Raw genomic sequence first — 20,250 nt, 5'->3', positions numbered from 1 at the left:
CTTGAGCAACCCTGCCTAAGACACTCCCCATGGGCCCCAGGAGAGGCCAAGATGTTGTCAGGGAGATGGAGAAACCATTTCTTCACCTTCACAGGAGGCTTCCCTTGCCCACTGCCCAGCAATCCCGTGAGGCAACAGCAGGAGCTGAGGCAAGGCCAGCTCACAGCCGGGGAGGAGATCAGGGATGGGGCAGGTCAGGGAGACGTGTGGTTGGGCCATTGCATCAGGCCCAGGAGGGACATAAAGGACGGTCCTGCATGCTGGGAGGAGACCGACTTGGGGACCATGGAGACTCAGAGGGCCAGCCTCGCCCTGGGGCGGTGGCCACTGTGGCTACTGCTGCTGGGACTAGTGGTACCCTTGGTCAGCGCCCAGGCCCTCAGCTACAGGGAAGCTGTGCTCCGTGCTGTGGATCGCCTCAACGAGCGGTCCTCAGAAGCTAATCTCTACCGCCTCCTGGAGCTGGACCCGCTTCCCAAGGCCGTGAGTCAGGAGGGCCCTGGGGAGGGGGCTGTCTCCCGCCAGCCCTGGCCACACTGTCACCGCCTCTGCTCAGGCTGTACCTCCTGTCAGGAAGGCACTTCTCCCTCTAGGTGGGCTCCCACCTCTTCCAGGAAACCTTCCCAGAGCTGGGTCCCCTCCCAGCACGAGGCCTCCTGCCTTAGCATCTCTACTGTGGGAACAGGCGCCCTGTACACCCTGTTCGGGCTTAAGGGCCTTCTGCGAGCTCTAGGGATAGAGGGTGGTCACTGGCTCTGAGATGTCACTACCCTGTTTTGAGGCCCCTCTGCACTTCTTTGTTCCCTACTTGGGGGGGCTCTGCTCAGCCTGGAGGTTCCAGTGACAAGATCTCTCCCTGCAGGCAGCCCCTGACTTCCCTCAGCCCCTCAGAGGTGCAGGTGTTCTCATCAGAGCTGGTGTGAAATCCACTCCTGCTCTCTGTGTGCCCACGAGGCCAGGAGTGGGCTCTGTCCCCTTCCTCTGTGCACCCAGCACCAAGTCAGGGGCCAGGCACACAGGAGGGGCTGGAGAGGCTGCCGTCTAGGTGAGGGGCAGTGAGATAGATCAGAGAAGGAAGCATGAGTCTGAGCTCAGTCTCCTGACTATGATCCTTGACCAGGATGGCGACCCGGACACCCCGAAGCCTGTAAGCTTCACGGTGAAGGAGACCGTGTGCCCCAGCACGACCCAGCAGCCCCCGGAGCAGTGTGACTTCAAGGAGAATGGGGTGAGGCTGGGGGCTGGGGGCACTGGCGGATGCTTCCCAGGGATGTGAACAGGGGGCTTCTGGGAAGATTTCCAGCCCCTGTGTTGAGTTTGGGAGGTGATGACTCAAGGGTTCCAGTTTGACCTCGAGCCTCCCTTTCCAGCTGGTGAAACAGTGTGTGGGGACAGTCACCCTGGACCAGTCCAAGGACCAATTTGACATAAACTGTAATGAGGTGAGCGGCCCCTTCTGTGTTGTGGAGCTGATAATGGGATGGGTTGTGGAACATCCTTTGGACCAAATACCCGCTGCCCCTTCGAGGGCAGAGAAAGGCCCTCCGACCCTGGTCCCTCCCTCACCCGAGCCCCAGGTCTCCAGGACTGGCTCTGCCATCCCTTAGAGCAGTGGTTCTCTAAGTGGGGTCCCCACCCGGGAACCTGACCGAAAGGCAGATTCCCAGGCCCCACTCAGACCTCCTGAATCAGACTCTGGGATGGGGCCCAGCCATTTGCATTTTCACAAGGCCTCCAGGAGATTCTGACTGCTGAATTCTGAGAGGCACTGACTAGAATAATGGGCTTTCAGCTCCTGCTCCCATCCAGCTTTGCTGGGATGGGCTTGTGATCCTGGGAAGACCCTTGCCATCTGTGGGCCTCAGTTTCCCCATATGTCTGTGGCTGTAAGGATTCAACCACATGCTCCAAAGGTCACAGCTTACAGGTGAACAGGGCCCAGTGCTCCTGGTGTGTCTGTTAGGGGGTTGTTCATGTGGGGAGGGAGGGGCCTCGTGTTGACTCCTGCCTAGTCACAAAAGAAATAAATTTCGTTGTGGTTCACAGCTTCAGAGTGTCAGGAGCATTCGTTTCTGGCCTCCACGTAGGCGAAGGCCATGGCCATTCCCGTGGATCCGGCCAAGGTTTCCCGGAAAACGGTGAAGGATTGCCTGATGTCATACCCATTAAGGGCTTTTGGTGAACCCTGAGCCCAGGGAAGAGTCCTAAGGGTCTGATATGTTCTGGCTCAGACTTCTGGATGGTGAAAAATAAATTCTTGTGAAAACAACTTCCTCCAGGCTTCAATTTCAATTTTCTCGTTCTTACCACTTACTGGGACCAAGTCCTTACCTCTGGGATGCCTCCTCTGTGTGTGTGTGTGTGTGTGTGTGTGTGTGATCACTCCTGTAAACACAGTCATGGGGGACACCCCTGTTCCTTCCAGGCGGGCATGGGGAGAGGCAGCAGGGCCAAGAGGTCCAGCACAGCGTCTCCATTCTCGGGTCCCTCCCGTGCCCTTCACACGCCTCTGCCCTCCTCCTCCAACCCCCAGTAGGGACTTAAGGAGACCTGCTCTGTGTGCAGTGCTGGTGGGGATGCTGTCCCTGCTCACATGGAGGTGACAGTCCAGGAGGGGCCAGGCATTTGTTAAACACTCACAGAGACGCAGTTCAGTCTCAGGGCTAAGCCTACAGGTACAATGCCCATAGCGTTCCACTTCTCCTTGACAATCCGAAGTCTGGGAAAGCCTACCCCTCCTGGCTTTTCCTCTGGCATTGAGACACATCACTGTTTCTTCAGCTGGGTCTCAGATTTCTGTGGTGGGCTTGTGTGTAGGGATCACATGGTACAAAAATTTGCACCATTAAAAACAAGCATGCTGCTCATCTGGGTGAACAGCTCTGCATGAATGTGAGAGACACACAGAGTGACACACGGGTCACATCTCTGTGTGCCTGGGTGTTTCAGACACTGTGCACATCCTGTCCCCTCCTCATTCTCTAGCTGACCTTTGCTCTGGGGCAGACTGGAAACATTGGGGAGTTTGAACCCAGGGAGCAGCCTCAACCAACCACTGGGGGGACTTAGTGGAAAAATACCTCCTCTTCCTCACTCCTTGGGGGGCCCACTCCCAGACGTGTCACACCTCCCCCTGAGGTCCCCAGCTGGCTTGAGCCCCTGTCGCCCACTTCTGTGACCTGTTCATTGACACGTCCTCTTCTGACTCGGGTCCTGCCCTGTCTCCCTTCTCTACATTCGTGCTGGAGCTTTCTGGAATCACCTCCCAAACAAACTACTTCCACTAAATGCTTGTCTTAGGTCTGCTTGTGGGCCAACCTGAACCAAGACAGAGATTCCCCTCTCTGAGAGGGACAGAGGACAGGATCTCACAGAGCATTTACTTTGTTACCTGTCAGGCTTGTCTCCTCTTGGTGAGCAGGTGGGGCTGATTTCAGGCAGGTTAGAGGAACCTCCTGCTTCTCACTCTACATCAACCCAAGTTGAGGGAGGAAACTTTACAGAGGACACCCAGGGGGCTGTGTTGTGTCTGTGCCAGAGGATACAGGCTTGCCAGTGCCAATTGTTAAATGGTCAGGATTTTTTTGAGCTGGTTGTTAAACTCTTGGTAGCTTGAAATTGGCCTTGGTGGAAGTACTTCCATCATGGAAATCAGCAAATGTTACCTATCATTTTTGTCACAGCTGGTACATCACTGCCCACCCTGAGAGAGGGATCACTCATCAGGATGCTATGGGGTCTGTGTTGATCACATCTGTTTCCAATTGTCCCTCATGATTGCCCTTCCTGCTTCCATGGCATCCCTTCTCTATCCTCAGCCCTGCCTTGTCCTTTTGAAATGAAGCAAGACCCTATGGTCCTTCCCCACCATGTCCTCCACTTGCCTTTTGCCTGTGAAAAAAGCTTTAGCCAGAGAAGAAGTTTATTCAAAGAAGTGAGAAAATGCAGAAAGAAAGGAAAACAGTTCAACAAGACCAAATAATAACAGTTTAGTCATTCAGCAATTTCAAGGACCTTTCGTTCCTCCTCAAGGGCTATAGATAATGTTCTGAGCCATATCCTGTGAGCTGTTTTGTAGATACGGAAACCCCACCAGGTGGAAGAAGTTAACTACATGATGACCAGGCTGTAGCCATGACATAAGCTGCCACAATTCCAAGAACTGGCCTCAAAGAAATGGAAACTAAGCAGCCCTGGAACTGAAGATTAACTGTACTTAAAACAAGCAAGATGACACTGGTCAGATCACCACATGAGCAATTTCAAGATGAGTGTCAGAGCTGACCATGCTATTTCTGCATGTAGCCTCCTCCCTCCGCTTATAAAAGCTCTTGCCCACTGCTTGGCAGTGGAAGGGTCATTCAGCCTTTGGACAGGAGTCCCCCTACTCCCCTTACCACCTCTGAGCAAACGTTCCTTTCCACCAACCTAGTCTCTCTCTCTCTCTCTTTTATTTATTTATTTTATTTTTGGCTGCGTTGGGTCTTTGTTGCTGCGCGCGGGCTTTCTCCAATTGCGGCGAGCAGGGGCCACTCTTGGTTGCGGTGCGCAGGCTGCTCATCGCGGTGGCTTCTCTTGTTGCAGAGCACGGGCTCTAGGCGTGCGGGCTTCAGTAGTTGTGGCACCCGGGCCTTGTTGCTCTGTGGCATGTGGCATCTTCCCGGACGAGGGCTCGAACCTGTGTTCCCTGCATTGGCAGGGGGATTCTTAACCACTGTGCCACCAGGGAAGTCCCCAACCTAGGCTCTTTATCAGCTTCAGAGCGGCGAGCAACCGGACCCCCTCTTAGTAACACTTTCATATTTTACATGGATGTTGGCCAGATGTCCCTTGCCAGGGACTAGGCCCTCAACATGCATACATGACAAATGATACCAGAAAGGAATGCATGCTTACATTTCATTTCATCTGAGCCTGAGATTGGAAGTCTGCATGCCTTGTCAGAGCCTTCTAAAGTGATTGACTGGTGAGAGTATCATAGGACCACTTACCTGAGAAATCAAGTATCGGACCCTTTCATGGATTCCCTGGAGCATCAAGTCATGGTACCCTGGCTTGTCAATTCTCCTAACAGTAGACTCTGGATGGTGAGTTCCATAGGCAAGTAATGCCCGCAGTTTTATAAGCATGGAATTGAGTGGACCCCAGCCCAGCATGGGGGAAAGGAGAGTGTTCCTAGGAGGAAACTGCTTAGGCGAAGTCACAGTGACCGGCACAGTAGAAGTGAGAAGTGACACTCAGTTCAGTGCTCAAGTGAGGCATGCAAGGGGTGGGTCAGTGTGGGAGTGGAGAGATGGACAAACCCAGGTACTAAGGGGCACTAGGGAACCAGTGATGATTTTAGCACGGGGAGAGCACATCCTTGTCCATCTTAGCCATCACCCTGGCTTCAGTGTGTGTGTGTGTGTGTGTGTGTGTGTGTGTCCACGAAGGGTGAATCATGAGGGGCCCAGCAAGGATGTGTCCCCCCAGGCAGTGGCCAAGGGGAGAGGAGGGAAGAGAGAATGGAAGGAGGGTTGCCCAAGAGGCTGGCAGAGTGTTGGGCTGACTGGGATGGAGTCACTGCAGAGACGATGAAGCAGGTTGATTCCCTGACAGGCTGGACAATGTAGGTGGTGGGTTCTGAGAGCCTGGTACTGGGCTGGTCAGTGTCCTGGTGTAGGTATGAGATGAGAGTTGGGGGACGTGATACTTCGGTTTTGACCACATTGGTTCTCAGCTGCCAGTGGGATGCTGGTCCCTGGGTGGGGCACTGGGCAGTAGGTGCTGTGAGTGCCCTGCCCAGGTCCCCCTCACTGGGCGGCTACACCCCGTCCCACAGCTGTTTGAAATGTGCAATACGGATGCTAATGGCTCACAGGTGTCCCCTTCACAGCTGCCTTCACAGCCTCCCAGGAGATGCCTGGGGGGTTGTGTCCGCTCTGCCCTCAGCCTGTGGATGGGGACTGGCTATGAGGGGACATCAAAGCCCAGCCCCCGCCTCAGTCAGTCCTAAAGCAGGGGTTCCAGGCTTTTGTGGGTGAGGCTGAAGCTCGTCTCAGGGTAGAACACGTCCCTGCTCAGCTCCTTCCTCTGCCCTATCCTGCTCCCCTCCACCTCCCTCCTCCCGACAACACCCCTCAATAAATCAGATGCCTCTCACTTCCCAGCTGAGGCTCTGCTTCTAGGGAACGTGGCCTGTGATGGCGGTGGAGCTGTGCAGAGTTCATCCACTCGTCCCAGGTGGGTCAGGTGCGGGGCCTGATGTGCAGAGAAGAGAGACGAGCCCGAGGCGTCCAGGGTGGTGGTGCAGGAGGGGAGTGGGGTGGGCGTGGTGCTGTAAGCCAAGGGGCATTGAGGATTTTACAAAGTGGTCAGGGTAGGACAGGAGCCCACGAGGCCCAGGGAGTTGAAATACTGTATGTACATATCAAATGTGCACTAATGATAAGTGTACGTCTTGTGGAGTTTTTGCTGTATGTATACATTTTTGTTATGCACCTAGAGATCTTATCTCCCTTCCAGTTGCTACCCCTTCCCCATAACCATGACCCTGACTTTGAAACCCTTAGATTAGTGTTGTCAGAATTTGAAACTCATAGAAAACTGAACTATAACATATATACTGTAGGGGCTTCCCCGGTGGCGCAGTGGTTAAGAATCCGCCTGGTAATGCAGGGGACACGGGTTCGAGCCTTGGTCCAGGAGAATCCCACATGCTGCGGAGCAACTAGGCCTGTGCGCCACAGCTACTGAGCCTCTGCTCTAGGGCCCGCGAGACACAACTACTGAAACCCGCATCCTAGAGCCCGTGCTCCGCAACAAGAGAGGCCACTGCACTGAGAAGCCCACGCACCGCAACCAGAGAAAAGCCCGCGTGCAGCAACGAGGACCCAACACAGCCAAAAATAAATAAATAAAATAAAATAAAATAAATAAAGTAAAAAAAAAAAAGAAATACTGCTCCAAATGTTCTCATGTAGACAGTGTTGCACACATGACGAACTATGTCTTAGAAATTTAATTTCTAGGGCAGAAATTGTAGTCAAAAACAAACAAACAAAAACATATATACTGTATTGTGCACAATTTTTTCATGCAACATGTTTGTGAGAATCTACCATGTTTTTGTATGTATTACAGTTGGGCAAATTTTTATTGCTTAGTTAGTATTCCACTGTACGAATATACCAGAATACGTTTACTTTCACTATTGATGGATATTTGTGGAGTTTACACACCATTCTTTTTAAATGGCTGCACTCTAGGACATAGAAAGGACAGAGCATTCCCACCGACACATGTCTGGAAGGTTTCCAGTCCCCAAGTAGGCAAAAAGAAGATGCAGGACGCATCTTGCTTCCTTTGTCCTCATGCACATGAGTGAGCGTCCATGAGGGAGGCTCCTGAAAAGTGGGACTTCCTGGGGGGACACTGATAATGGCCTGCACTGTGCCAGGCTTCTCCAAGTGAGCATGTCCAGGGGGGTGGGTATGGAGTGGACGGCTGCTGTCCCCCTTTACCCCCAGGAGTCGGGGAAGGCTCTATGGAGACTGAGTCTCTGGACCTCACCTTGAACTTCGGATGGGAGGAATTTCTCCATGGGGGAGAGGAGGGCCTTCTGTGCAACTGTAAGAAATCTTCCATTTTACAGACAAAGAGAAGGAGGGGCAGCTGGTGAAAGTCTGGTTTAAGTTGACCTAGGTGGTCAGCAGGTTGGGCAGAGGCCGGGACCGGGGGACCAGAAGCCAGGGCGCTCAGCCCTGGCCCTGCTCCTTCTCTTAACCACTCTGCTCTGTTTGCCTGGAAGTCCTGGGCTCTGGGGCCGGGATGAGGATGTGTCTAAACACAGGACATGGAATTTGTCCCATTTGTCAAAGCACAGGTGAGGCTGTGCTTTGTCCAGTTGGGGGTTTTAAGTGCAGAGCATGATGGGAAAGGATGGCTGGCTCAGCCAGACTGGGCGGGGAAATAGAGGGGAGCTGGGAAAGGTGGGAGCCCCAGGTTGGGGACGAGGTGGTGACAACACTCTTGCAGCAGCCTCTGCAGGAGCCTCTGCTCCCATCTCTTGGCTGGTGTGTCCTCTGTTGGGTTAGGAGGGGGCGTGGGGAGAGTGCCCAGGGCCCAGCCTGACCATCTCAGGGCACAGCTACTGTGGCCGCAGAGATCCTCCCTCTCTTGATGCTGCTCCTTTATCCACCCCACCGCCCCCCGCTTCCCTCTCCCCCTGCTTCTCTCTCTCTCTCTCTAAGCAAGAGCCCAGAGAGAGAACTGCAGGAAAATGGAGCCATGTGGGTTTCTCTGAGGCCATTGGAGTTGGGTTCACTCTCCCTTGCTGCTGAGAGTTCCAGCAGAGCAGAGTGTTTGCAAGGAAGTCACAGCTGGTGAGAGGCAAACCAAGAATTCAAACACACGTCTGCCTGACTCCAGAGTCTAAGGACCGGGTAGCCGTGGGGACGGCTTTCTGGCCTGTTGATACTAATAGCTGCTCTTTATGGAGCATCAGTTATAGGCCAGTTGCTCCCAAGGTCTTTCCCAGGGTTGATTCCTTTATCAGACCTTGTCCTTGAACAACCGGTTGCCTGTTCCCATGGAAGGATGGGGAAGGGGACCTCAGTGCTAAGGTTTAGGAAGTGCAGTGGTGCAGAGGCAGGAAAGCAAAGGGAGGATTACAGACACCCAGTAACCATGTGTATTGCTAATTATTTTCTACTGTAATCACCTCCTTTTCCTCCCTTGACTTGGGGAAAGGACACAGCTTGACCAAGAGACCCCTGGGGCAACACCTGGACTGTGAAACCAGGTTGCACAGAAGCCCAGCTCTCCTTCCTTCTCCAAGGCTGAGTGTGCAACCAGCGCCATCCATCCAGGCTGCCACCTTCTGAGGTGCCCTGGCCATGCCCCCAGGAGTCCTGCAGGCCGGCTGAGTCCAGGAGCTACTCCAGGCCTCACAACTACATGGTCATTCCTCCAGAAAACCGTACAAGAATCTCCTTCTTGGCCTGTGGCCTCTCTAACACTTTGGCCCATTATCTCTCCCAGTCATGCTCTGTCCACCCTCCAGCACTGGTTCCCTAAGTTCTTTCCCAGGGTTGACTCCTTTATCAGACCTCATCCTTGATCAGCCACCCGAGGTGTGTGCTTTCCAAGGACAAATTTACAGAGAGAAAAATGGAGGCACAAAGAGACTGGGAGCTTCTTGCCCAAAAGTAAACAGCAAGCGAGGGGCAGAGCTAGGACCTGAACTTGGACTCTGGCTTCAGGGTCCGTGCCCTGGACCATTTTATGGCATGTCAGTCATCAGAACCAACTTCCCCAGGACCTGTCCCATCTGTCCTGACCCCAGGAGAGCAGAAGATCCACTTTCTGGAGGAGTTCCCATTTGTCTTCAGCGGACCCTGTCCAGATCTCCTGTTCCTTGTAGAAAAGCTGAGAAGGGCACTTTTGGAGCCCGGGGGCTCCTGTCTTTCCTGGCTCAGCTTCTGGTGCCCATTCTGTGGGAGGACCTGGGATGATCCTGAGCTTCCCTTCCTTATTCTTTTTTGTTTTTTTGTTTTTTTCTGGCTGCACCGCGTAGCATGCGGGATCTTAGTTCCCCAACCAGGGATCAAACCTGCACCCCCTGCTGTGGAGGCTCAGAGTCTTAACCATTGGATCACCAGGGAAGTCCCCTGAGCCTCCTTTCCTCAGCTCACAGGGCCGGGTACCCAGCTCTCCACGCCACGCTCAGTGTCTCAGAGCACAGGGGAGCTTGTCCTGAGGAGCGAGGACTCTGGAGGTCAGGCCGGCTGGTCTGGGCAGCTGCAGGAGGCTGTTCCAGCCCAGGAAGCAGCCTGCTGTGTGGGTCCCACTGGGCCTGAGCAGGTTGGGGGCAGGGGGGTGCTGGGCTGGAGAGGAGGCCATGGGCCCTGTCACGAGCTCCAGATGCCCCCAGAGTTGGACAGCTGTGGGTGCTGTGGGCGATGGAAAGAGCACTGGCCCGGGAGTCCAGCCCCAGCCCTGCCACGTGCCCGCCCCGCCGCAGCCTTGCTGAGCCCCCTTGTCCCTTGCTCTCCTGGGGCCTGGTTGCCCTTCCGAGCAATGGGAGTTGCTATAGTTAGCGCTGCTACACTTGTGTATGTTTGTGTGTGTTTAGAGCCCTTCTTTATTTCTTAAAGAAGACTTCAGGGAACCAGTAAATCAAAGTGATAAGTGTGTGTTGTATTTCCCAGGGAATTAAAATCTCTGCCATCTGAGGAACTCCTGAAGCAGGTACTTGGAGCTCTTCCTGCCATGACTGAATTTTTGGGGTTGGGGGCAGGGCCAGTGTCACGAATGTGTCACCAGTGCAGTCACACAGGCCCCTGTGCTCAGAAGGGCTTGGTACTTGGTAATGACTTATTCTTTTTTTTTTTTTTTAACATCTTTATTGGAGTATAACTGCTTTACAATGGTGTGTTAGTTTCTGCTTTATAACAAAGTGAATCAGCTATACATATACATATGTCCCCATATCTCTTCCCTCTTGCGTCTCCCTCCCTCCCACCCTCCCTATCCCACCCCTCTAGGTGGTCACAAAGCACTGAGTTGATCTCCCTGTGCTATGCGGCTGCTTCCCACTAGCTATCTATTTTATATTTGGTAGTGTATATATGTCCATGCCACTCTCTCACTTTGTCCCATCTTACCCTTCCCCCTCCCCGTATCCTCAAGTCCGTTCTCTAGTAGGTCTGCGTCTTTATTCCCGTCTTGCCCCTAGGTTCTTCATGACCATTTTTTTTTTTTTAGATTCCATATATATGTGTTAGCATATGGTATTTGTTTTTTTCTGACTTACTTCACTCTGTATGACAGACTCTAGGTCCATCTACCTCACTACAAATAACTCAATTTTGTTTCTTTTTATGGCTGAGTAATATTCCATTGTATATATGTGCCACATCTTCTTTATCCATTCATCTGTTGATGGACACTTAGGTTGCTTCCATGTCCTGGCTATTGTAAATAGAGCTGCAATGAACATTGTGGTACATGACTCTTTTTTGAATTATGGTTTTCTCAGGGTATATGCCCAGTAGTGGGATTGCTGGGTCATATGGTAGTTCTATTTTTCATTTTGTAAGGAACCTCCATACTGTTCTCCATAGTGGCTGTATCAATTCACATTCCCACCAACAGTGCAAGAGGGTTCCCTTTTCTCCACATCCTCTCCAGCATTTATTGTTTGTAGATTTTTTGACGATGGCCATTCTGACCGGTGTGAGATGATATCTCATTGTAGTTTTGATTTGCATTTCTCTAATGATTAATGATGTTGAGCATTCTTCCATGTGTTTGTTGGCAATCTGTATATCTTCTTTGGAGAAATGTCTATTTAGGTCTTCTGCCCATTTTTGGATTGGGTTGTTGTTTTTTTTTTGATATTGACCTGCATGAGCTGCTTGTAAATTTTGGAGATTTGACTTATGCTTGAGGTCTTAAAATTCCCATGATTTTGCACTAGGGGCCCCACGTTCTCATTTTGCAGATGACGTAGCCGGTCCTGGCCAGTGGTGACTCCACACTTGTCACAACACAGGAAGGAGGTCCTGGAAGCCATTCTGAGAGAACTTATATCCCTGGGTACTTGCCTCGAAAATGCCTGAGTCCTTGCCCTCAGCCTTGAGCAGTCAGAGGGCAGGGGAGAGCCCAGGAAGGGAAGGAAGAGAGTGGGAATACAGAGCAGAAGGGGACCCCCAGAACAGCCCTTCAGTGCCTCTGGAGGGGCAGTTTCTGCCTTCCCAGGGCATCTATGACCAGATGCATTGACCTTCACTAAGACAAGCCAGGCTGTGGGGAGGGACCACAGAGGCCCCCAAGAAAGGTGAAGGTGTGTGGGCCTCGTGTGCAGTGCCCCGTCTCACTCCATCCTCCTGGAAGCTGGCGTCCAGATAGGCTTGACCTGCTTCCTACTTGCAGCACATGGCCTCTTGGAGGGCGACCCTGAGACCCTGGGGTTTGCAGGTCTTTGTTCTGGTAGAAGAAAGAGGGAGGATGTGCCTTCTCAGATGTACCTGAGGCATCCAGAGTCCCCTCTGGGGAGGGGCTTGCCCTAAGCCTGATCCTCTTCTGGGGCTTGCCCTAAGCCTGATCCTCTTCTGCAAAGCTCAGGCACCCACTCACTCAGCCTCCACCTGGGCCCAGCTCACCTTGTCACACAGCCCCAGATGCTGCGGAGAGGAGCTGGTTAGGCGTTTGATCGAGGTGGGGTAGCGCTGCCCTCCTGCTAGCTGCTCTCCTTCTCCTAGGCCCATGCCTGGGAAATCCCAGTCTGGCTGAGGGCTTTCCAGGAGGACATAACCTCCCCAGCTCTTTGCTTCACATGAAGTGGTACAAGGGAAAGGAGGGAGCTGACCCTGAGCAGAGGGTCCTGACCTTCCTCCCTGACCCAAATTCCCACCCTCACAGCATCCATGGCTGCCTTCCCTGCTCACTGCAGAGGGCAGGAGCGGGGGCTGAATTCCCTCCCCTTGTCCCTGTAGGAGGGCGAGCGTGGTGGGTGAGTCGGGGGCAGTTGATCCACGTCCAGGTCTGTCATTTTTCAGAGGGTGGGGGGGCCTTGTTGGAATGATATTGCCTGTGGGTCTCATTTTACACTCATCAGCTGGTCAAATCAGAGAGCTAGTGGGTGTCCCCACAGTTGGGGACACAGCAGCCTAGGGTCCAGTTCTCTTTCCCATGAAGTGTCTGGACAGGAAGGATGGCTGAGAGGAGCAAAGGAGTGGGTGATGTAGGATCAGGGCTCATACCTGAGTTTGTTGGGGTGAAGGGTACATGAGGATTTCTCAAGGACCAGACGTGGAGTCAGGGGCAACCTGCCTGGGGACAAGGGCTGTGATGTCTTTCCTGAGAAGACCTCCGCTCTGATAGGCTGTGAGGACTAAACCAGGAAAGCCAGATGCTGAAGGCGTGGAAGGCAGGCCCCCCATTACAGGAGGTGCAGTGTGAGGACCTGGCAGAGGACCCTACACGGGATGCAGGGAGGATGGGGAAGGGGACTTGAGTCTGAAGTGTGAGCAAATAGAAAGGTCCAGAGACAGGAATGCACAGGGAGGATTACAGACACCCAGTAACCATGTGAATTGCTAATTATTTTCTACTGTAATCACCTCCTTTTCTTCCCTTGACTTGGGGAAAAGACACAAATTGACCAAGAGGCCCCTGGGGCAAGATCTGGACTGTGAAACCAGGTTGCACAGAAGCCCAGCTCTCCTGCCTTCTCCAAGGCTGAGTGCGCAACCAGCGCCATCCATCCAGGCTGCCACCTTCTGAGGTGCCCTGGCCATGCCCCCAAGAGTCCCGCAGGCCGGCTGAGTCCAGGAGCTACTCCAGGCCTCACAACTACATGGTCATTCCTCCAGAAAAGTGTACAAGAATCTCCTTCTTGGCCTGTGGCCCCTCTATTGCTTTGGCCCATGATCTTTCCGGCTGTGTTCTCACCACCTCCCACACTGGCCCCTCCAGCCTGGTGTCTGATCCACAACACTGGACAGAGAGCCACGGGGGGTCAAATCAGAAGAGACTTCCTGAGGCTGTGGGAGCCAAGAGGAGGAGGTGCCATTTCTGGTTGGAGGTCAGGGAAGCCTTCCCCAGGAAGGGCAGCGCAAGCAGAGGGATCAGGCGCAGAGACGGGGAAGAGCAGGGGGCTCAGCGCTGTCTGAGTGGTTGCGGTGGATGGGGCAGCCTGACACCTGACGCCTGCAGGGCAGGGGCTGAGGGCAGCAGGGAGCATCAAGACCCAGACCCTGACGCCCCTGCCTCAAGGCAGCGGGGGAAATGGCCACAGCAGTGCTTGGCGTGAGCCCCTAGACAATGGTGTGGAGGGTGGACAGTGGTCTGGGGAGAGCCTGGAACCAGAGAAGGTGGAGTCCGGAGGCTGTGGCTACGCTTGAGAGGAGAGAAGACGGTGGTAGGAGCTGGGCCGGGCTGGTGGGAGGCCAGAGGGAGTGTCCTCAGGAGGAAGAAGGAGCAGGTGGGGCTCCCAGGCTTTCAGCTCAGGGCTCCTGCGGCGGCACCCAGCCAACAGCAGCCAACAGCCCAGTGCGGACAACCAGGGGCACTCATGGGAGTCTTGAGCTCAGAGATACAGACCAGTGATGTGTGTCCTTGATAACTGGTATCTTGAGAAGGGGTTTGGCCAGGAGTGTGTGAGGACTGGGAGGAGAAGCAGCCCGGATGCACCTGTGCCAGCCCTGCCTCTTCGGAGGAGGGTCCTTGGAGGAGACCGAGCAGGAGCCACTGGGGAGGCAGGAGGGCACCCAGGAGAGGGGCATCAGGGGAGAACTGGTCCAGGGCCATTTCAGGAGGACAGAGGGGTCCCCAGAGTCTGTATAGTCAAAGACAAGGCTTGAGTGTGAATTTGGATCCAGTGAGGACTGGCCAGCCTGCAGTGGCCTGGAGTGTGAGAGACGGCAGTGAATTGGGGTCCCAGTGCAGATGACCCCTCCCATGCTTGGTTGAGGAGGGGTCAGGGGAACAGGCCATGTCTGGTGGGGACCTGTGGAGAACTATTTGACCCGGAAAACAGTGTGGATGAATCCAGGACAGGAGACAGATGCAGCCAAGCCCCTGACTGGCGGAGGGCTGGACCCAAGGACAGGAAGGTGGAGGTTGAAGTCTGCCTAGGGACAGGCTGGGCAGGTAAGACTCTAGTAGGGGTTGGTGCTGTCATCCATTCATCCAACGTTAACTGAGTGCCGCTTGGGTTCCAGACAGTGCCTGGAGTTGGAGGTTGGTGCCGAATACACTCCTTTACCCTATTCCTGCGGAGGCCAGAGTGTGGAGGCAGAGGGGACGTAAGACAGAGCCTGGTCCTCCCTCTCCTGAAGGACTCAACGCTCTTGAGCAACCCTGCCTAAGACACTCCCCATGGGCCCCAGGAGAGGCCAAGATGTTGTCAGGGAGATGGAGAAACCATTTCTTCACCTTCACAGGAGGCTTCCCTTGCCCACTGCCCAGCAATCCCGTGAGGCAACAGCAGGAGCTGAGGCAAGGCCAGCTCACAGCCGGGGAGGAGATCAGGGATGGGGCAGGTCAGGGAGACGTGTGGTTGGGCCATTGCATCAGGCCCAGGAGGGACATAAAGGACGGTCCTGCATGCTGGGAGGAGACCGACTTGGGGACCATGGAGACTCAGAGGGCCAGCCTTGCCCTGGGGCGGTGGCCACTGTGGCTACTGCTGCTGGGACTAGTGGTGCCCTCGGCCAGCGCCCAGGCCCTCAGCTACAGGGAAGCTGTGCTCCGTGCTGTGAATCGCCTCAACGAGCGGTCCTCAGAAGCTAATCTCTACCGCCTCCTGGAGCTGGACCCACTTCCCAAAGCCGTGAGTCAGGAGGGCCCTGGGGAGGGGGCTGTCTCCCGCCAGCCCTGGCCACACTGTCACCGCCTCTGCTCAGGCTGTACCTCCTGTCAGGAAGGCACTTCTCCCTCTAGGTGGGCTCCCACCTCTTCCAGGAAACCTTCCCAGAGCTGGGTCCCCTCCCAGCATGAGGCTTCCTGCCTTAGCATCTCTACTGTGGGAACAGGCGCCCTGTACACCCCTTTTGGGCCTACGGGTTCTCTGGGAGCTCCAGGGATAGAGGGGGGTCACTGGCTCTGCCATGTGACTTCCCTGCTTTAAGTTCCCTCTTAACTCGGTGTCCCCCTACCCAGGAACGACTCTGCTCAGCCTGGAGGTGCCAGTGACAATATGTCTCCCTGCAGGTGGTCCCTGACTTGCCTCTGCCCCTCCGTGGGGAAGGTGTTCTCATCAGAGCTGGTCTGAGGTCCCCTCCTGCTCTCTGTGTGCCCACGAGGCCAGGAGTGGGCTCTGCCCCCTTTCCCTGTGCACCCAGCACCAAGCCCAGGGCCAGGCACACAGGAGGGGCTGGAGAGGCTGCCGTCTAGGTGGGGGCAGGGAGACAGATCAGAGAAGGAAGCATGAGCTCAGCTTAGTCACCCCACTTTGATCCTGGACCAGGACGAGGACCCGGACACCCCGAAGCCTGTAAGCTTCACGGTGAAGGAGACCGTGTGCCCCAGGACATCGCAGCAGCCCCCGGAGCAGTGTGACTTCAAGGAGAATGGGGTGAGGCTGGGGGCTGGGGGCACTGGCGGATGCTTCCCAGGGATCTGAACAGGGGGCTTCTGGGAAGATTTCCAGCCCCTGTGTTGAGTTTGGGAGGTGATGACTCAAGGGTTCCAGTTTGACCTCGAGCCTCCCTTTCCAGCTGGTGAAACAGTGTGTGGGGACAGTCACCCTGGACCAGTCCAAGGACCAATTTGACATAAACTGTAATGAGGTGAGCGGCCCCTTCTGTGTTGTGGAGCTGATAATGGGATGGGTTGTGGAACATCCTTTGGACCAAATACCCGCTGCCCCTTCGAGGGCAGAGAAAGGCCCTCCTACCCTGGTCCCTCCCTCACCTGAGCCCCAGGTCTCCAGGACTGGCTCTGCCATCCCTTAGAGCAGTGGTTCTCTAAGTGGGGTCCCCACCCGGAAACCTGACCGAAAGGCAGATTCCCAGGCCCCACTCAGACCTCCTGAATCAGACTCTGGGCTGGGGCCCAGCCATTTGCATTTTCACAAGGCCTCCAGGAGATTCTGACTGTGCTGAATTCTGAGAGGCACTGACTAGAGTAATGTGCTTTCAGCCCCTGCTCCAGTCCAGCTTTGTTGGGATGGGCTTGTGATCCTGGGAAACCCCTTGCCATCTGTGGGCCCCAGTTTTCTCATCTGTCTGTGAGTTTAGGTATTCAACCACATGCTCCAAGTGTCACACTGGAAGTGAATTGGGGCCCCAAGCTTCCTGCAGTGGCCCAGGAATGGGGGTGTTCAGGTGGGGTGTGGTCCTGTCTTAATCTTGAGCCAGTCCCCAAAAGAAGTCTGTTTCCTCCTGGTTCACAGATTCAGAGTGTGGGGCTATTTGGCTGGCTGCGTCGCTTGCTCTGGAGAGGCAGGAGAAGATAGGCAAAAAGACTGAGAGAACTGGTCAGAGAATCAAAGATATCTTTGGGATATTTCAGCCCAGTGAATAGTGCTAAGAATCAGCTTATCCTGGCTCAGACTTTTGGACTCTGAAAAATAAATTCTTCTGAAAACAATTTCCTACGCATTCAAATTCACTTATCTCCTCTCCTCCGTCTTACCAGGAACAAGTCCTTAACTCTGAGAGTCCTCTTGGGTGTGGGTGTGTGTGGGTGTGTGTGTGAGTGTGTGTGTGTGAGAGAGAGAGAGAGAGAGAGAGAGAGAGAGAGGATCACTCCTGTTAACATAGAGATGGGTGAGGCAGCTGTTCCTTCCAGGCGGGCATGGGGAGAGGCAGCAGGGCCAAGAGGTCCAGCACAGCGTCTCCATTCTCGGGTCCCTCCCGTGCCCTTCACACGCCTCTGCCCTCCTCCTCCAACCCCCAGTAGGGACTTAAGGAGACCTGCTCTGTGTGCAGTGCTGGTGGGGATGCTGTCCCTGCTCACATGGAGGTGACAGTCCGGAGGGGCCAGGCATTTGTTAAACACTCACAGAGACGCAGTTCAGTCTCAGGGCTAAGCCTACAGGTACAATGCCCATAGCGTTCCGCTTCTCCTTGACAATGTGAAGTCTGGGAAAGCCTACCCCTCCTGGCTTTTCCTCTGGCATTGAACACATCACTGTTTCTTTAGCTGGGTCCGAGATTTCAGGGGTGGGCTTGTGTTTAGGGAATCACCTGCTACAAAAATATGCAGCATTAAAAAGACGTATCCTGAGATGTAGAGAACAGACCTATGGACACCAAGGGGGAATGTGGCAGAGGAGGGTGGTGGTCGTGGTGGTGGGATGAACTGGGAGATTGGGATTGACATATATACACTAATATGTATAAAATGGATAACTAATAAGAACCTGCTGTATAAAAAAATAAATAAAATAAAATTCAGGGCTTCCCTGGTGGCGCAGTGGTTGAGAATCTGCCTGCCGATGCAGGGGACACGGGTTCGAGCCCTGGTCTGGGAAGATCCCACATGCCTCGGAGCAACTAGGCCCGTGAGCCACAACTACTGAGCCTGCGCGTCTGGAGCCTGTGCTCCGCAGCAGGAGAGACCACGATAGTGAGAGGCCCGCGCACCGCGATGAAGAGTGGCCCCCTCTTGCCGCAACTAGAGAAAGCCCTTGCACAGAAATGAAGACCCAACACAGCCAAAAATAAATAATATATAAATTTTTTTAAAAATCAAAAAAAAAAAAAGAAGCATCCTGCTCATTGGAGCGAAGAGATCTGCATGAATGTGAGAGACACACAGAGTGACACACGGGTCACATCTCTGTGTGCCTGGGTGTTTCAGACACTGTGCACATCCTGTCCCCTCCTCATTCTCTAGCTGACCTTTGCTCTGGGGCAGACTGGAAACATTGGGGAGTTTGAACCCAGGGAGCAGCCTCAACCAACCACTGGGGGGACTTAGTGGAGAAATACCTCCTCTTCCTCACTCCTTGGGGGGCCCACTCCCAGACGTGTCACACCTCCCCCTGAGGTCCCCAGCTGGCTTGAGCCCCTGTCGCCCACTTCTGTGACCTGTTCATTGACACGTCCTCTTCTGACTCGGGTCCTGCCCTGTCTCCCTTCTCTACATTCGTGCTGGAGCTTTCTGGAATCACCTCCCAAACAAACTACTTCCACTAAATGCTTGTCTTAGGTCTGCTTGTGGGCCAACCTGAACCAAGACAGAGATTCCCCTCTCTGAGAGGGACAGAGGACAGGATCTCACAGAGCATTTACTTTGTTACCTGTCAGGCTTGTCTCCTCTTGGTGAGCAGGTGGGGCTGATTTCAGGCAGGTTAGAGGAACCTCCTGCTTCTCACTCTGCATCAACCCAAGTTGAGGAAGGAATCCCTGCAGAGGAAACCCAGGGGGTTGTGTTGTGTCTGTGCCAGAGGATACAGGCTTGCCAGAGCCAGTTGTTAAATGGTCAGGATTTTTTTGAGCTGGTTGTTAAACTCTTGGTAGCTTGAAATCGGCCTTGATGGAAATACTTACACCATGGAAATCAGCAAATGCTACATCAGGCCCATCACAGCTGGCACATCCCTGCCCAACCTGAGAGAGGGATCACTCATCAGGATGTTATGGGTCTGTGCTGGTCACATCTGTTTCCAATTTCCTCCCATGACTGCCCATCCTGCTACCATGGCAACCCTTTTCTATCCTCAGCCCTGCCTTGTCCTTTCATATTTTACATCAGTGTTGGCCAGATGTGCCTTGCCATGACGAGGCCCTCCACATGCATATGTGACCACTGATAGTGGAAAGGGTTGGATGCTTACATTGTTTTCATCTCCACCCTTGACCAGGGAGCCAAAGTGGTCCCTGGCAGGGAGGTCTGCAGGCCTTGTCAGTGCTTTCTAAAGTGATTGGCTGGTGAGAGTGTCTGCTGTGTGACCACTAGGCCCCTTACCCGTGAAAGAACAAGTATCAGACCCTTCCATAAATTGCTTTGAGCATCAGGCCAAGGCAGTGGCCAACAGAGGAGGGAAGAGAGAATGGAAGGAGGCGTTGCCCAAGAGGCTGGCAGAGTGCGGGGCTGACTGGGATGGAGACACTGCAGACAGGATGAGGCAGGTTGATTCCCTGACAGGCTGGACAATGCGGCGGGGGGGTGGGGAGCTTCCAGAGAGCATGGTCACGGTCTGGTCAGTGTCCTGGTGTAGGTATGAGATGCGTGTGGGGGGAGATGAAAGTTCAGTTTTGACCAGGTTGGCTCTTAGGTGCCAGAGGGATGTTGGTCCCTGGGCGGGGCACTGGGCAGTAGGTGTTGTGAGTGCCCTGCCCAGGTCCCCCTCACTGGGCGGCTGCCCCCCGTCCCCCAGCTGTTTGAAATGTGCAATTCGGATGCTAATGGCTCACAGGTGCCCCCTTCACAGCTGCCTTCACAGCCTCCCAGGAGATGCCTGGGGGGTTGTGTCCGCTCTGCCCTCAGCCTGTGGATGGGGACTGACTATGAGGGGACATCAAAGCCCAGCCCCCGCCTCAGTCAGTCCTAAAGCAGGAGTTCCAGGCTTTTGTGGGTGAGGCTGAAGCTCGTCTCAGGGTAGAACACGTCCCTGCTCAGCTCCTTCCTCTGCCCTATCCTGCTCCCCTCCACCTCCCTCCTCCCGACAACACCCCTCAATAAATCAGATGCCTCTCACTTCCCAGCTGAGGCTCTGCTTCTAGGGAACGTGGCCTGTGATGGCGGTGGAGCTGTGCAGAGTTCATCCACTCGTCCCAGGTGGGTCAGGTGCGGGGCCTGATGTGCAGAGAA

At 54.3% G+C, this 20,250-nt stretch overlaps 2 protein-coding genes across 2 annotated transcripts; both read left to right on the top strand.

The window, feature by feature from the left end:
* The first annotated feature begins 285 nt into the window (after positions 1–285).
* LOC137774020 (protegrin-2-like) lies at positions 286–13,889 on the top strand. The gene is made up of 5 exons (XM_068559160.1): positions 286–483; positions 1,121–1,228; positions 1,371–1,442; positions 2,047–2,083; positions 13,702–13,889. Exons 1-5 carry the CDS (start codon positions 286–288, stop codon positions 13,887–13,889), a joined length of 603 nt encoding a protein of 200 aa, XP_068415261.1.
* Positions 13,890–15,121: 1,232 nt separating this feature from the next.
* Positions 15,122–16,945, top strand: LOC137773123 (antibacterial peptide PMAP-37-like). The gene is made up of 4 exons (XM_068557563.1): positions 15,122–15,319; positions 15,956–16,063; positions 16,206–16,277; positions 16,883–16,945. The coding sequence occupies exons 1-4, from the start codon at positions 15,122–15,124 to the stop codon at positions 16,943–16,945; spliced, it is 441 nt and encodes a 146-aa protein (XP_068413664.1).
* The last annotated feature ends 3,305 nt before the right edge of the window (positions 16,946–20,250 follow it).

The sequence above is a fragment of the Eschrichtius robustus genome, chromosome 12, assembly GCF_028021215.1.
Source record: "Eschrichtius robustus isolate mEscRob2 chromosome 12, mEscRob2.pri, whole genome shotgun sequence".
Taxonomy (NCBI): Eukaryota; Metazoa; Chordata; class Mammalia; order Artiodactyla; family Eschrichtiidae; genus Eschrichtius; species Eschrichtius robustus.
Note: the sequence above shows the minus strand (reverse complement) of the source record. Positions and strands in the feature narration are given on the sequence as shown.

Coding starts and splice junctions, on each gene's coding strand:
- LOC137773123 (XM_068557563.1), top strand. CDS start 15,122: ATGGAGACTCAGAGGGCCAGCCTTGCCCTGGGGCGGTGGCCACTGTGG. Junction 16,064..16,205: donor GTGACTTCAAGGAGAATGGG/GTGAGGCTGGGG, acceptor CTCCCTTTCCAG/CTGGTGAAACAGTGTGTGGG. Junction 16,278..16,882: donor TTGACATAAACTGTAATGAG/GTGAGCGGCCCC, acceptor CCTGGTTCACAG/ATTCAGAGTGTGGGGCTATT.
- LOC137774020 (XM_068559160.1), top strand. CDS start 286: ATGGAGACTCAGAGGGCCAGCCTCGCCCTGGGGCGGTGGCCACTGTGG. Junction 1,229..1,370: donor GTGACTTCAAGGAGAATGGG/GTGAGGCTGGGG, acceptor CTCCCTTTCCAG/CTGGTGAAACAGTGTGTGGG. Junction 1,443..2,046: donor TTGACATAAACTGTAATGAG/GTGAGCGGCCCC, acceptor TGTGGTTCACAG/CTTCAGAGTGTCAGGAGCAT.